General features: G+C 49.4%; 3 protein-coding genes across 3 annotated transcripts; 2 read left to right on the forward strand and 1 right to left on the reverse strand.

The window, feature by feature from the left end:
• Positions 1-496: 496 nt before the first annotated feature.
• HO173_007213 (uncharacterized protein) lies at positions 497-8,773 on the forward strand (the record flags this gene model as incomplete). Its single annotated transcript, XM_037309117.1, has 13 exons — positions 497-1,172; positions 1,223-1,385; positions 1,441-4,195; positions 4,248-4,409; positions 4,475-4,625; positions 4,681-4,984; positions 5,046-5,268; positions 5,317-5,420; positions 5,467-6,281; positions 6,336-6,387; positions 6,440-8,547; positions 8,601-8,657; positions 8,709-8,773. 13 exons carry the CDS (start codon positions 497-499, stop codon positions 8,771-8,773), a joined length of 7,635 nt encoding a protein of 2,544 aa, XP_037163978.1.
• A 1,762-nt stretch (positions 8,774-10,535) lies between these two features.
• On the reverse strand, positions 10,536-12,031 carry HO173_007214 (uncharacterized protein; the record flags this gene model as incomplete). Its single annotated transcript, XM_037309118.1, has 3 exons — positions 10,536-11,727; positions 11,790-11,885; positions 11,937-12,031. 3 exons carry the CDS (start codon positions 12,029-12,031, stop codon positions 10,536-10,538), a joined length of 1,383 nt encoding a protein of 460 aa, XP_037163979.1.
• Positions 12,032-12,494: 463 nt separating this feature from the next.
• On the forward strand, positions 12,495-14,536 carry HO173_007215 (uncharacterized protein; the record flags this gene model as incomplete). The annotated part of the gene is made up of 3 exons (XM_037309119.1): positions 12,495-12,751; positions 12,799-12,996; positions 13,051-14,536. 3 exons carry the CDS (start codon positions 12,495-12,497, stop codon positions 14,534-14,536), a joined length of 1,941 nt encoding a protein of 646 aa, XP_037163980.1.
• Between the last annotated feature and the right edge of the window lie 316 nt (positions 14,537-14,852).

Raw genomic sequence — 14,852 nt, forward strand, 5'->3', positions numbered from 1 at the left:
TTAAACCAATAGAAGTGTTTGCTTTGATTCAACACTACTGCGGTCTGTAGAGACCAAAGCCTCCAAGCTCCCAAGCTCCCAAGCTCCCAAGCTACGAACTTTGAAGGGTCCGAGGGGTCTTAGTTCCGTAACTTGTACCTTAGAAATTTTCGCGGGTTCGTAACCAATGAGCGCATCGCGGGGTAGAGTAGACTACTCATACTAGCGCGTTTTTCTGCCTAACTTACCCTTAATCCTGGTTGATGATCATCAATCAATTGTCACTTTCCGAAGAGACACATACATAGAGTACCCGACACACCCTCGTCAGCTTCAAACAACAACAACAGCTTCACCACTCTACACAATCCAAAAATCATAGAGCTCATCCTGACTCATCCTTTGCACTCTCCAGCTTCATCACTAGTCTTCTCATCTACTTCACTCACTTCATCCACTCAGCCTCAGCTTCTTGGCCACAATCAATCGGCCCAGAACGCTTGGCAAGCACAATGTCATGGACTCAGTTCTAACACGCTCGGCCTTTACGCCTACTCGTGCAAAGTCCGCTGGGGCCAGAGAGCCTATGGAAGACACCGACGCTTCCGGCACAAGGAAACGCCCTCGCTTGGACAGTGGAGACCGATTTTACAGAAGCATGTCTGCCGACAGACTGGGAGCTACCCCGACCGACCCTGAGCTTGCTAAAGATCCAACAACACCTCCACGCGCCCACATCTCATCCCATCCCTCAGAAACAGCTGGTGGGCTCCCATCTATGAGCCTTACACCCAGCAAAGAAGTGACCATCAACGTCCGAGAACCCAGCACGATCACCTCTCCAACACAGACATCCGCCCAAATCGGTGGCACACCTTCGTTGCGGGGTGGAGGCGGAGGTGACCATGTCCCGTCTAGCTCTAATGACCCGTCCAGCAAATTGGACTCTTCGCCATCCAATGTCATCTCCGTGACCTCCTCTCCTCCGCGCAGCCCCGAGATTGAAGTCGCCGAGATCGAAGATATGAATGATGAATCAGGAGAGACAAGATGGAAACCTTTGATAAGCGCCACAAGTCTCATGGATGCGAAGGACATCCAACAGAGTGTATTAGAAGACTTTCCGTATCTAGGTGAGAGGAGCAGGAACCTGCGGAAAACTGTAGCTGTGCTCGCCCAGACCTTTGAGAAGGGTGAGTGGTTCCGTTGCTTGTAGGGAATGTGCCAGCTGACTCCTCTAAAGGTGACCTCGATGATGGTGAATACTTTCGCCGTCTATCCATCTGGATCGAAATGTATCTTGAAACAACAGAGCCACACACCTCTCAGTGGTGGGAGATGTACCATGAACAGCGTGCCTTCTGGGAAGAGTTTCCTTCCTTGGTGGACGGCCTCTTGAAACGAAGGTAGTGCTTGCCCTTTTATGTAATACATGACTATACTGATTGTAATCGATTTCAGCAACAAGATTGGGAATGTCAAGTTGGCGCAATCGAGTATTGGCGATACGACGAGCAGCATCGACCCTCTGCAGGATTTCTTCGTTGCGTACACAGCATTGGCTATGCGAATGGCCCGAATCGATAACCAGACGCTGGCTGGACACTTGGAAGATCCTGGGAATCCTCCAGATCTGATCTGCAATCGCTATCTTATCTTTTTGAACCAACTCCAAAGCCATACGTCTCCATTCTGGAAGTCCGTCGTCGATACATCGAGGTACGACGTCAAAGTCCCAGTGACCGCAATAGTCAGCAGATTCATACAACCACCAGCAAGTGGTATCAGATGTATGACCGAAATCTGTAGAGAACTCTTCGAGCGTTCCCAAAAATGTCCCGTTATAACTCAAAGTATTTGGGTCCACTTAAACATCGCCAATAAGGTGATGAATCATTACCGAGTTTTGCAAAGCAGCAGTGCGGCGACCGAGGAGGCGTGGCTCCCCTCGTTAAGGGATCTGCCTTATCAAATGTATCAGTTCTTCGCGGTCATTGACAATCAGTTCCAGACCTTGATCAGCAAGCAGGTCTCGGCCTTGTCCATCGAAACTAGTCAAGGCCTTGTCAATGGGATGTCAACGCTTCTTCAGAATATAGCGTGCTCAGACGAGCAGCTGACCCGCAAGTATATACACGAAGAACTTGCTCTTACTCAAGATTTCGACAGGGATGATGGGGCTCTTCTTGTCGAGTTAGCTTGGAAATTTGGGTTGTTGAAGAAGTGCATTCTTGAAGGCCGGATGGAAATCAGAGTCCAGGGTGTCGATACAATGCAGCTGGAGTTGGTGCAAGTGTATCAAAAATACGTCCAAAATCGCGAAGGCGGTAAAGACCATCCGACAGCCCAGTATCTTTCCGACTTCATGCTCGATAACAAGCTTGTGGATTATTTCGTTGGTGTTGAATCCCACCCACAGCTAATCAACAGATGTGCCAATATTGTGGGTTTTCTTGTTGTCACAGGCAGATATACCGAAGTTCAGTCGGATGTCATTTGGAAAGGAGTCGTCACAAGTCCAGATTCACGATTCATCGATGCATTACTAATTATGCTAAACGGTATCTTCAACATCGCCGGCTACCCGATACTACTTTACCTGACAGCGAAACTCAACGAAATTCCAATTCATGCTTTTGATGCCAGCATGAACAATTATGGCAGAACGCTGCTTGACCATCTTCGAAGAACGTGGAGCCTGAGCCAAAGCGAGAACCCTGTTTTCCCCCAGAGGATGGATATGGCACCGTTCCACTTATGCATTCGGCTCATCCGCCAATCTTTAGCCGAGAGCTCTTTGGAGCACTCGAGAAAGCGAGAGATTCACAATTTCGCAAGAAACGAACTTGCAAGCTTGCTCGAGTTTGGACCTAGTGATTCGGACAGAAAAGCCATCTACAAGGAATGCATCAAAGACATTTCAGATCGGACCGAATATGCGACAGGCAGTATTTCCGCCATGTCTGCTCTGATTAACCAGAACCCAGAAGGGGAAATAATAATGTTAACTAAAGGGTCGAATGTGACATCTCTGATGATCGAAGAGTTCGCGCATATGATAGACATCGAACGATCTTCAAACGGTCACTCTCAGATGCTTGAAGAGCGCTTGGACATCCGTTGCAACCTTATCCAACACATCATAGTTTCAGCCCCAGACACTATCACCACCAGCGCTGGCGGTAAACTATGGGACTTTGCAGTAGGGTCTCGGGCGCCTCATGACCGGGCCCGCTCATATGGCTGGATGTGCTTCCTCAAAGCATTACGACGATGCAAGGCCACCGAGAATCCCTTTGTTGACCAACTGATCAAAGAGTATCTTCCCCGACTACAACCCCGGTACTACAACAGTGGTTGCCTGCAATTCGTCCAAGAGGTTGTCCATTACCAATCATGTATGGCAACATCCCGACTCGATAAGGACGCTAATGGAGGGCCGACTGCAACAGATCTACTTTGGCAATTGTCACTGACAGCGCCTCCGGGTAGCATAGAACATAAATCCATCAGCTTGCTTGTTGCATTGTGTCTTGATTCGCCAGACGTTCAACGCAGAACACAGGCTGCGACTGACGCCATACACATCGAGATAATTCAACGTTGTATCCGACAATTGAGCTCCGCGGCCTCCAAGTTACGATCTTACAGCGACGGGACATCCAGTGGGGAAGATGAACCAATGGTAATTGTTGCCTCCGAAGATGAGGTCCAGGCGCAAAAGTTGTGCTTCTCCAGATCTCTCATGATACTAAAGGAGTTCATTCACGGCGTTCGGTCACGTCCCCAATACAGCCCCCAGCCACAGAGTCAGCCTCAGCTGCCTCAAGAATCCCGCGGGCTCAAAGGCGACCCTATCAGTATCCGTTACCAATCGTTTAGTGGTGGTGCAGGTACTGACATTCGAACGCTGGAAGTTGGGGACCTTGAGACCATACAAGACTTGTCCAGTCGCTTGATCTCATTGACAAGCTTTCCCAATTTTAGTGCAATTGCAGGGGGTCAAGTCTTGAATTTGAAGAGTATCGCTAACCAGACGCTCCGAAGTCTGAAGTTCGATCAGAAGGGTCTTCTCATTGTCAGGAGAGTTGCAGATGCTGAGTCCGTGCCACCTCTTTCTCAAGCATCCGGTTTGCGGCCGGTCGAGCTAGAAATACTGGCTCATTTCTCCGAATTGTATCAGCTGTTGGGTATGGAGGACAAGCTTGCCAAAGAAGTGGGTCCTGGAAACCAGTCTCGCAACCTTTTCGACTACTGATGGTGTGTAGGTCCATGAGTTTTTGGTTGCGTTTCCGCCTCACAGCAGTATTACGGCATTGATTCTTTCCCAAGACACGACGCTGGAAGCTGTCTTTCCTCCGACCGCGCCCTTCAAAATTCTCTACTCGGTCTACGCGCTCAGGACTTGCCTGGTACAGCAGACGCAGAATGTACGCAAGCATCCTAGATGTTCTTTTTTTTTGTTTTTTAAATGGTATCTTCTAACACTGGTTAGGGTCCTGCGAACGTTGATTTCATACATCATGGCATTCAGTTATTGAGTGCAACCATGTCGACACTGAACCTCAACCTTGGGTCGCATGGCGCCGAAGTCGATATCGTCGTGGCATTAGGCCTCGTAGACTGTCTACATATGTTCCTCAAAGGTTTGCGCCCGTCTTTTCCCTGTTACATCATTTACTGACCTAAGCCTTTATCCAGAGCCTATGCCTGCCGAAGTCGGCTTGTCGGTGTTCCCCAATCCACTGGCGCTCCTGAAGCGTCTGCTGTCCATGATCTCAGAGGCTCTTACCGTATTGAACAGCTCCGAGGCCGATTTCCTGGCTATCAACTCCTTTGCGGCCCTTTTAAAAGCATCTCTCTGCTCCGATACTTTCTGGAAACACCTCAAGGACGCGGATGTGTGCTCCGAGCTCTTGCAACGACTTTTGCTCGACGAACCAAAGTGGCAGACACGTGTCAGAGTGGCTGAGTGGGTAAAAAGTATATGTCGATCTCAATCTGCGTAAGTGCTGGACAGTCATTCAACAAGGCTCACTTGAGAGATCTGCTAATTCAATGGGCAGATCCCAAACAGCAACAGCGGAAAACTTCAACTCTTACCTCTGGGAGAACATAGCGAAGGTTATTCCTCATTGCCTTCAATATAGAAACACAGCCTCGCAACAGTTCTTTGAAGTTGCGACGCTCCTCTTCAGATCGACTGGTGACGCATATTATGGGACGCTCGATGTATCGAGTTACGTTCATGGTTGGAGCGGACTACTTTTGAAACATGAACACGAAGAGGTTGGTAGGAGTGCTCTAGATTGACTTTTAATCACTAATGATGAACAGTTCGTGGGTCGCGACCAGATAGACTGGATTGTCCTTGGACTTTCTTCTCTGCTGAACTGGTCTTTCCAGGTCCTTAAGTCGCTGGGCAAGCCTTTGGAAGCGCCGTAGGTCTCCTGGCTCTAAGCTTATGAGTTCCTCTAACTCCTATAGTGACGGCCTTGCGGAAAAGCTCTTCCGAGCTCACCTCTTTCCTGAGATACCAAGTTCCATCAATGGCGCTCTGACCCAGACTCGAATGCCGAATCTCTTTACGAGAACGCGTGAGGAAATTTACTCCATCATCTTGGCGTTGAGCAATGACATGGGTGGTTATCAAAAATTGCTGATGCTTGTCAGAGATTTGCTCTCCCAAGGTGAGGAATCCCAGGCATGGTCATGGGGTCTCGCTCAAATCTCAGAAGAATGTCACTATGAGCCGAACCTCAACTTCGATCGAACAAAATGCATCCGAGCTCCAGCAGGATATCCTGGCCTAAGGAATCTATCCAATACCTGCTATATGAACTCTTTGTTCACTCAGCTCTTCATGAACGTCAAATTCCGAGGATTCATGCTCAACACCAATGTTGCAGATGGATCCTCATCCCAGAGACTGCTCCACGAAACCCAACAGCTGTTTGCTTTTATGCAAGAGTCGATGCTGAAATTTGTGGATCCCTCGGGCATCGCGGAATCCCTAATCACGTATGACAATACCGCCATCGATGTCTCAATACAAATGGATGTTGATGAGTTCTACAACTTGCTCTTTGACAGATGGGAGAGTCAGATCTTGTCCGGCGCCGACAAAAAGACATTTCGCGCTTTCTATGGCGGCCAAATTGTGCAGCAAATCAAGTCTAAGGAGTGTTCACACATCTCTGAAAGATTGGAACCTTTTTCGGCGATTCAATGTGACATTCAGGGGAAGCTGACATTACTGGACAGTCTCAACGCCTATGTGGGTGGGGAGGTCATGGAAGGAGGTTGGTACACAATTCCAAATGATGTGTTCTGGATGAACTAACTGTTTCTTCAAGACAACAAATACTCCTGTACATCATGCGGCTGTTATGTTGATGCAGTTAAAAGGTTCGTACTTCCCAATGAGTGCTATCCCTTGCTATTTGCTAATGGCTATCAGGGCTTGCCTCAAGGATATCCCGAATAATCTCATATTCCACTTGAAGAGGTTCGACTACGATGTCATGACTGGTATGCGAAGTAAAATCAACGACATCTTCGAATTTCCAGAACAGATTGACATGGCTCCTTATCATGTCGATTATCTGAAAGATCCGGGGGAGTCAGCTTCGACCGATTTGTTCAACCTCGTCGGTGTGCTCGTTCATAGCGGTACCGCCGAATCCGGCCACTACTACTCGTACATTCAGGAGCGCCCGTTAGGCTCTGCAAGCGGCAAGACATGGGTCGAGTTCAATGACATCGATGTGGTACCTTTCGACAACTCACATATTCCGGATCAGTGCTTTGGAGGCTTCAACGAATCTTCCGGTTACTCGTCACGTTATTTGAAGTCCTGGAATGCGTATATGTTGTTCTACGAGAGATGCGACCCCAAATCGCCACACGACGAAACTCATTCTCCCAAATCGTTTGGGGTCCCAGCCAAGAGTCCAATGCCGACTGAGATCGAAACCCCTGTCGCTTTCAATAACGGGGGTTGGCTTCGGACCTATTGCATGTTCGATCCGGCGCATGCAGCCTTCGTAAGACAACTTCTGGAGCAGCTTCGGATCGTGAACGAAGACAAGTGTACGGAAGACCATGGAATGGAGAAGGAAGCCATTCTGCTGTCGTTAGATCATCTCGACAGGGTACTATCGAGATCCAAAGATTGTCCCGATTTTGGGAAGATGCTTGCTTCGCTAACCAAAGTTATCGGTTCTTGCTCGACCTGCTGCAGAATCGCCCTAGACTGGGTGCTGCATCATGAGTCCGCTCTGCGTAACCTGCTGCTCCGCTGTCCTTCTCCGAAAGTCCGCAAGGACTTTGCTGGCATGATCCTTGTTGCACTCAAGCATCTTCGAAACAACGAGCCGCGGTGGTTTGGCTTTGACGAAGCAGACGAGATCGCGCGCGTAACATCAAGAAAGGATATGCACCCGGATGGTGTCTTTCCAAGACTCGTTCGCCGTCTGAAAGACCTTTGGAACTTCATGCCTGTACACATACGCGCCTGGGATGACTACTTTGGTCTGTTGGCCGAAATGGTCCTGTTCGGGGTACATGAGTGTCACGTTCTTCTAAACCAAGGATTTCTTTCAGGCTGTCTGGAAATTCTGCTTGTTGACAACCCCAAAGTTCCACGACTCCGCAACGAGCATCCTCACTACGGCCATTATTTCCGCCTTGTGGAGAAGGGCCGAAACTTCTCCTTGAACAAGCTCACCGAGCTGCTCGCCAACCTCCTGGACAAAGTGGAACTACGAGACGAAACCGTACGGGGAACCCGTGAGCGCAAGGTGAGGAAAGACGGAATGCCGTTGACTTTTATTGAGGATCAATACATGCGTTTCGGATGCGACCTTTCACGCTCGAAGGATACTTGTGTATTTTTGACCAAGATCCTCGAAGCGGGCAGCAATCCGCCAGCTACGAAGAGAATAATCCGAGCGATGGTCCTTGCAGAGCCGGACTTTGGCACGCTCACACTGGTTCAGAATACGATCATCAGTGGCATCAACATCGATCCGGCAACTTTGGCTGCGCCTTTTCTGCGCGCCGCAATCGTCTTTTGTGAATCTTGTCCAGCGGAAATCAATGCCCGGCATGTCATCAACTACATTGCTGGAGAGGTCGACACAATTGGGGTGTTTGGAGGGCGGGAGCATCTCGACTTTTTTACCCAGGCACGCCGAATACAAAGCCTAAGCCTTGAGAGATCGCCAGACTTCTTCAATCGCTGCGTCCTGAAGACAGTGCCGCAATGGGCGCCTCCATTAGTGATGTACTTTGAGGAGCCTGTGCGAAATAGCACAATCGACCTCCTTAAGACGCTTGTATTTGGCCATGACATCAAGGCCATGGATGACGAGGAGTATGCTGAACTTATCGAAAGGGTTGGGAGAGATCTTCAAGTAGCTTGTACGAGGCGCTGCCACTTATTGGTGCAGGCGCAGAAGACCCAGGACGCCAAGAGCGTGGAACAGGTCATCACTGTTATCAGACACTGTCTTCAGATGTACTACGGACCGGAACATGATCAAAGGCCTATTGTTGAAGCCGAAAGTAAGTCTACTTGAACGATCCATGTTCCTTCCTCTTTACTGACGGCTATGAAGATATCGTAGCCAGCCTAGAGGCTTTGACGGTTTCTGATGTGGATGAAGCGGCTTCAGGTAATATCTTGCTGATGGATCATCATTTTTAATTATTCTGACCTGTTCTAGAAACTTGGAACAATGCATCCGACGACATACCTACAGACTCAGATTCGGAGTTCCCCTCTCCGTAGATGATCCAGCATTACAAGGAAGCCAATTCAATCCGCAACACCTAAACATGACGGAGTACAAAACGAGTAATTTGCAATCCTGGCGCAGAGTAAAGATTGGGGATCCACGTGATAGCATGGAAACGAAGCGATGCATTGAACGGCGCACATGGACCAGGACAACGATAGACTACTTGGTGAGGAGTTCATTCTTGCAGGATCTTGGCGATAAAAGCCTTGCGCATGTGGAGGACGATGAGCTGGCAAGCTCCAGGCGTGTACTCAGGAAGGGTGCCGATGATTATTGCGAGGCGTTCGGCGTCACAGCTTCATTTTCCGCACGAACGATCAATTGGCGGCCTAAGGAGGACAGGCCCTGAATGTGAAATAGAGATGTCTTCAATGCATTACCTTCCTCTCCAAGTCCGAGGTGTCCGTTTGATAAAATGTAAGGCCAAGTCCTCAAAACCCTTCTAATTGAGGCATCTAGGATAATATTATGTCTCTAGTGGCTTGCTAGCCCTTTTGCCCATCCCTGACTTTGGTTCCTCATGCAGAGCGCCTTTAAGAATTTGCTTGGTTTCGATTCTTAGGATGCACACCGTTCGTCGTTCATTGTCTCTTTGCTTTGTTTGCGTTGTCGCCTTCCGCTGCCTCCAAAGATCTCTTTTCCCGCCCCCCCCCCTCTCACAAGCTACAGCTCCCTTGTCGAGCAAGTCGACTGCATGATTCAAGACACGCCGTCGCTGAGAGTCTTTGCGCCTGCTACGCAGTATGGATCGAATGAATGGTGTGATGGGTCGGTCCTACGAGTAGGACGGTGGGTGCCTACCGGTTCAAGCGGTAGGCGCGGCGAGCAGTCGGAGGTATTGGACGGATCAGCGGTGGGAGCTACGGGGCGGGTGACTCTGCCATGTGTTACGGTGATGGGGCGGCGTCTGAGAATACGGACGCGGGCTGTGGTTCGGTCGGGGTATAACATTCGAAGTCATGTTGGAGCTTTGGCGGGGTTCGTTGCGTGTGATATGCGTGGTGTAGATGCTTTGCGGTCTGATATCGTGGGATTTCGATACTAACACGGATACGAAACGGGTCGAAGGAGTGAGTGACTCGACGCATGTGACTTGCCGAAGGCTGATGGACTGAGAGCCAAGAGTCGCGAGTTCATCAAGTGTTCTGTTCACGCAGGACCAAGATGGCAGGGTTCATAACTATCGATGGAGCTTTTGTGGATAGTGCCTCGCCTCGGGAAGACACCGTGTTAGACATAATCTCGGGAGATTGGATTCGCAACAAGAGCGTGGTGAGATTGAAGAGGCCCCGTAAACGGGATAGTTCGAAAGACCTCTACCGTGGGAATTGATGACAGCGGCCCAGGAACAAGATACTTGAAATGAGATAATACGGACACCTGGAAAATTTCCTTGAACCCACACATCCGAATGACCATATAGCAGTAGTACCAATTGTCATAGATCGAAAAGGACGCATTTGATAGAAGGGGCAAATTTTAGTGTCGTAGAGTACGCTGCAAACGAATATGACCTCAACTGCAGATCTAGCATCAGATAAGCAAAGAGATCTAGAGGGGAATCTTTTGTTGCTCTAGAGTAAAGGAGAAAGCCCTAAGAATGGCGCATCCTCATCACCTGTAGCCTGGAAAACACGAGACAGTAGGATATGGAGAGAAGGTTCTGGACACGGCTTTCTAGATGTGAGCTAATGACATTCATCGCTATGAGAATGCCTGAGGACAGAGCTGTCCACGTCTTATGCGAGGGCTTCATAGTGCATCTTCAAAATTCGCTTCCTCATCTTCGTCGGAATCGTTGTCCACCTGCTCTTCTGCCTCAGATTTGACCGCGCTTGCCCCATTCTTTCGATCCTCGAACTTAACCTTCTTAAGTACCGGACCATCTCCTTCCTCGATTGCTTGGCCAGAGCCTATAGGAGTAGAAGTATTGGTTGCAGGTGCGCTGCTTCCAGATTCGCTCCCTTTCCGCTTGACGCTTCCATTGGTCTGAGAAACTGGCGGCCCTTTCCAATTTTCGGACATGGAACTTGAAGGCGTGCCGTTTCGCGATGCTGACAAGACATCTTCAAAGTCGCCTTCATCCTCGTCTTCCGATGCTGCTTCTTGCTCTCGTGCTACTCTCTTCCTTTCTTGTTCTATGTCCTCTTCTCGCCTCATCTCCGCATAGTATGCCGCCATTTGCTCATCCTCGGTGCTAATTTTCTTTTCGTCTTCTTCCTCTTTCAGCAAAGCACGGCCATTTACCTGCTGTTCACCATCTTTCTTCCCAGCCACGGTGGTCTCTCCAGTGACAGTAGAAGTCGTATGCCAGACCGGTAAGATGTTCTGCGCTGCAATATTTGCTTTTCGCTGAGCTTCTGCAGCTTGTTCCGCGGTTGTTCTTTCGGAGCCTGTAGTCACAGAGACATCTAATTGCGCGGCAACGAGCTGGGGCATCATGCCTTTCACCGCAGCTGGAGGAGGCTCTGGAGCGTTGAAAGTCACTCTTTGCTGTCCTGGGTTCACAACTATATTTCTCTCCACAAGAACGGCGTGCGAGAAAGCAGTATCGAAGTCGTTACTCGGAATGTCCTCGGAATCAACTTGTTGCAGCATTTTGAGCAGACCAAAAAGCTGATCCATGAGCCTGCTCTGCTTCGCGTGTCCCGTCGAGTCGCCAGCATCGAGTTGCTCTTTTCTCTCGAGAAGACCGCCGCAACGATGACACTCAAACCCCTCTGGGACTGGTATATCCAGCACTTCAAGTTCTGTCCACTGAGCTTTACATCTCGGACAGTGAAAATCCTTTTTCTCCTCGCTCGGCTTGTACATGCTTTCAACTTTTTGAGTCAGTTGGAAAATGCGATACTTGATGGCATCGATGGTTGCATGAAAGTCGACATAGTAGTAGTCTTTGTTTATCGGTCGTTGCTGACCCTCGCGAGTTTCCAGGCGCGAGTGACTTGAAGGTCTCGTTAGCCGAGACCTCAGGAAAGTGCAGCACGAAGCAAGCAGCTGACGTACACTGATAGCAGACGGTCCTCCTTTAACTTTCCGCATAGCTTTCGCAGCTCTTTGCTCGGGATCTGCAACAGGTATGCAAGGTCCTCATTGGGCAATCTGTCAGGTCATTCAGCTCCAACCACCCAACGTTGCTGGGCTCGCACGAACGCCGAGTGGACCATCAACGCATCGATGACCAAAACGAAGGGCGTATCATAGAAAGCCCGTACCACGCTGCGTATGAGCGTCTTTGCGAGATCCATGGCTGTGATGATCAAGAACGCGGCTACCTATCAGAGAGTCTGATTCTTGGGGGGAGGTGGTTCTGTAAGATGCTCAGCAAGCGCCTCAAGGAGTGAAGGCTGAGAGGAAAGCCATCGTCCAAACGACTCGGAGTGTTGAGTCGAGTAGATCTAGATGGAGAGAAGTTTTGGGTGAGGGTATGTGAATTGCACCACTTCGAAAAGACCTCAGGAACAAAGAGAGAGATTTTCAATTGTTTGCGAATTGCTCATTACTCAATGGTGCTCATGCGAGTACCAATCTAGCGCAGCCTTACCGGACATTACTAGTTGTCGGGCATAAGAGGATATCCAACGTAGTCCCACTCCACACAAATTTACAATGTATGAGCAACCATTGATGATTCCCAGTCCTGCGCAGAGAACAGTCAATCTACTAAGACATTCGGTATCTACGAGCTTCTCTCATCGAACATCCACCACCATGGCTTCCCAAGAGAACCGAGAGCATTCTGCTCGGTCGACAACCCACCAAAACGGAGAGGGATTACCACATTTTGCGCACAACAGAGGTACCGGCAATTCGAGAGTGGGAGGCAGAGGCAACTCGCGATCTGGACACAGAGGTGGCTCGGGAGGCCGAGGACGTCGAGGAGATCAAGGGCATCGAGGAAATGGGGCAGGTAGAGGAGCTTGGGTGGGGTCCAATAAGAAGAAAGAAGTCGGGCGCGCAGAATGGGCGTATGTGAATCAGACTTCATCATCCTTATCCGGACTAATTCATGAAGTCGTACTCCATTTGACCGAAGAGCACGCAACAACGAGCGAGCTGCGAAACGACAAAAAGTAGACGGCCGAAAGGAGGACCTACCAGTCTACGCTACCAAGTTTTCGAAAGAGGAGATTGAGACTCAGGAGAAGAAACCTAAGCGGAAGGTCGCTGTGATGCTTGGTTACTCCGGCACTGGATATAAGGGCATGCAGCTGTAAGCGTCTCCGCAAGGGTCTGGGCATCGCATTGCACCTCTAACAACCCTCAGAAATCACCATGAGAAGACTATCGAGGGCGACCTATTCAAGGCCTTTGTTGATTCAGGTGCGATATCGAAAGCCAACGCCGATGACCCGAAGAAGTCCTCGCTCATCAGATGCGCTCGTACTGACAAGGGAGTCCATGCTGCTGGCAATGTGATATCGTTGAAACTCATCGTCGAGGACCCAGATATAGTCGCCAAGATCAATGAGCATCTGAGCCCACAGATACGAGTTTGGGGCATCGAGAGAACCAATGGTAGCTTCAGCTGCTACCAGCACTGCGATTCGAGGACTTATCAATATCTCATTCCATCACACTGCTTTCTACCACCTCATCCGAAAAGCTTCCTTGCCAAACAGATGGTAGAGCTTGCAGAAGAGGCCAACGATCTGGAAGGCTATCAATCCCGTCAAAAGGAGGTTGAAGACGTCTGGTCTAAGATGGAAGAGGAATATGTCAGACCTGTCATTGAAGAGATGGAACTCTCAATACGGGACGAAGTACTCAGAGCATTCTATGAGCACGACAACAGTCCTGCAAATAGCGCATCGACGATTGGTACCGAAGCTCTGAAGCAAACCATCAGTGGTGTTCCCAACCAGGTTAAAGTTATCTCAGCAGTTGAGGATGTTAGTGCCACGGAAAGCAAAAATAGTCAAGAAAGCACTGCAGACATCTCCTCAGTCCTAGCGCTCGAAACAGTCAATGTAGAAGCCATGGAGACGCGAGAAGAGAGGCCGAGAGAACTTACGCCTGTGGAAATCGCCCTTCGTGATCTTAAAGCCGCCCATATCAAGGCAAAAAAGGCTTATCGAATTCACCCTGCTCGCGTTGCGCGAGTCCGCTCCCACCTGTCCCGCTATATTGGCACACATAAATTCCACAACTACACAATCGAAAAGACCTTCAGAGATCCTTCCGCCACAAGGGTTATAAAAGCCTTCAACGTAGACGCTGTCCCTATCATCATCAATGACACAGAGTGGCTTTCGCTCAAAGTCTGGGGTCAGAGCTTCATGATGCACCAAATACGTAAAATGGTCAGTATGATCGCTTTGCTCGTCCGCTGCGGTTGTCACGAGGGCCGCATACAGGACTCCTATATGGCTGATAAACTCAGCATACCCAAAGCACCTAGTCTGGGCCTTCTACTTGAATGCCCTGTGTTTGAGGTCTACAATGAGAAGCTTGAAGGGTTCGGATACAACAAGATCGATTTCAGCAGATATGAGGAGGAGATGGAAGAATTCAAGCAGCGGGAGATCTATGGGCGCATTTTCCGAGAAGAGGAAAGGGACCATACCTTCCACTCTTTCTTCGCGGGTATGGATAACACCCGGAGTTCGCAGTTGTTCTATCTGTCAAGCGCTGGAGTCGAAGCTACCAAGAAAGAGATCAAGAAAGATACGTTGACGGACGCGGCGGCGAAGACGAATATTGGCGAAGTCTTGAGTGAAGATGAGGGAGACGCAATAGACGAAGAAGGATGAGGTGGAATAGATTCTCATGGGCCCCGCATAGTTGACTATTACAACCCGTGATACCTGTACAATTCTGAATCATCAAGCCTGCTTGACACCAGGAAAACGGTTCCAACCCGCTAGCACATCGCTGGTACTCGGGCACTTTTCGTGTAAATTCGGTGGAGATATCATCGACATCTCGCAGCACATACCACAAGAATAAAGCCAAAAAAAGTGGTTGTTGTCTCAATCTCTGGGCCTCCGCCTGCGTTGCTGGTCGACGTTCTTAGGTCTAGAGTACTGGCCTAATTTTCAAATTCTGCCCACATTTACTCGTTCTACA

The sequence above is a fragment of the Letharia columbiana genome (genome assembly GCF_014066305.1).
Source record: "Letharia columbiana isolate WasteWater2 chromosome Unknown Sc0000023_s0, whole genome shotgun sequence".
NCBI lineage: Eukaryota > Fungi > Ascomycota > Lecanoromycetes > Lecanorales > Parmeliaceae > Letharia > Letharia columbiana.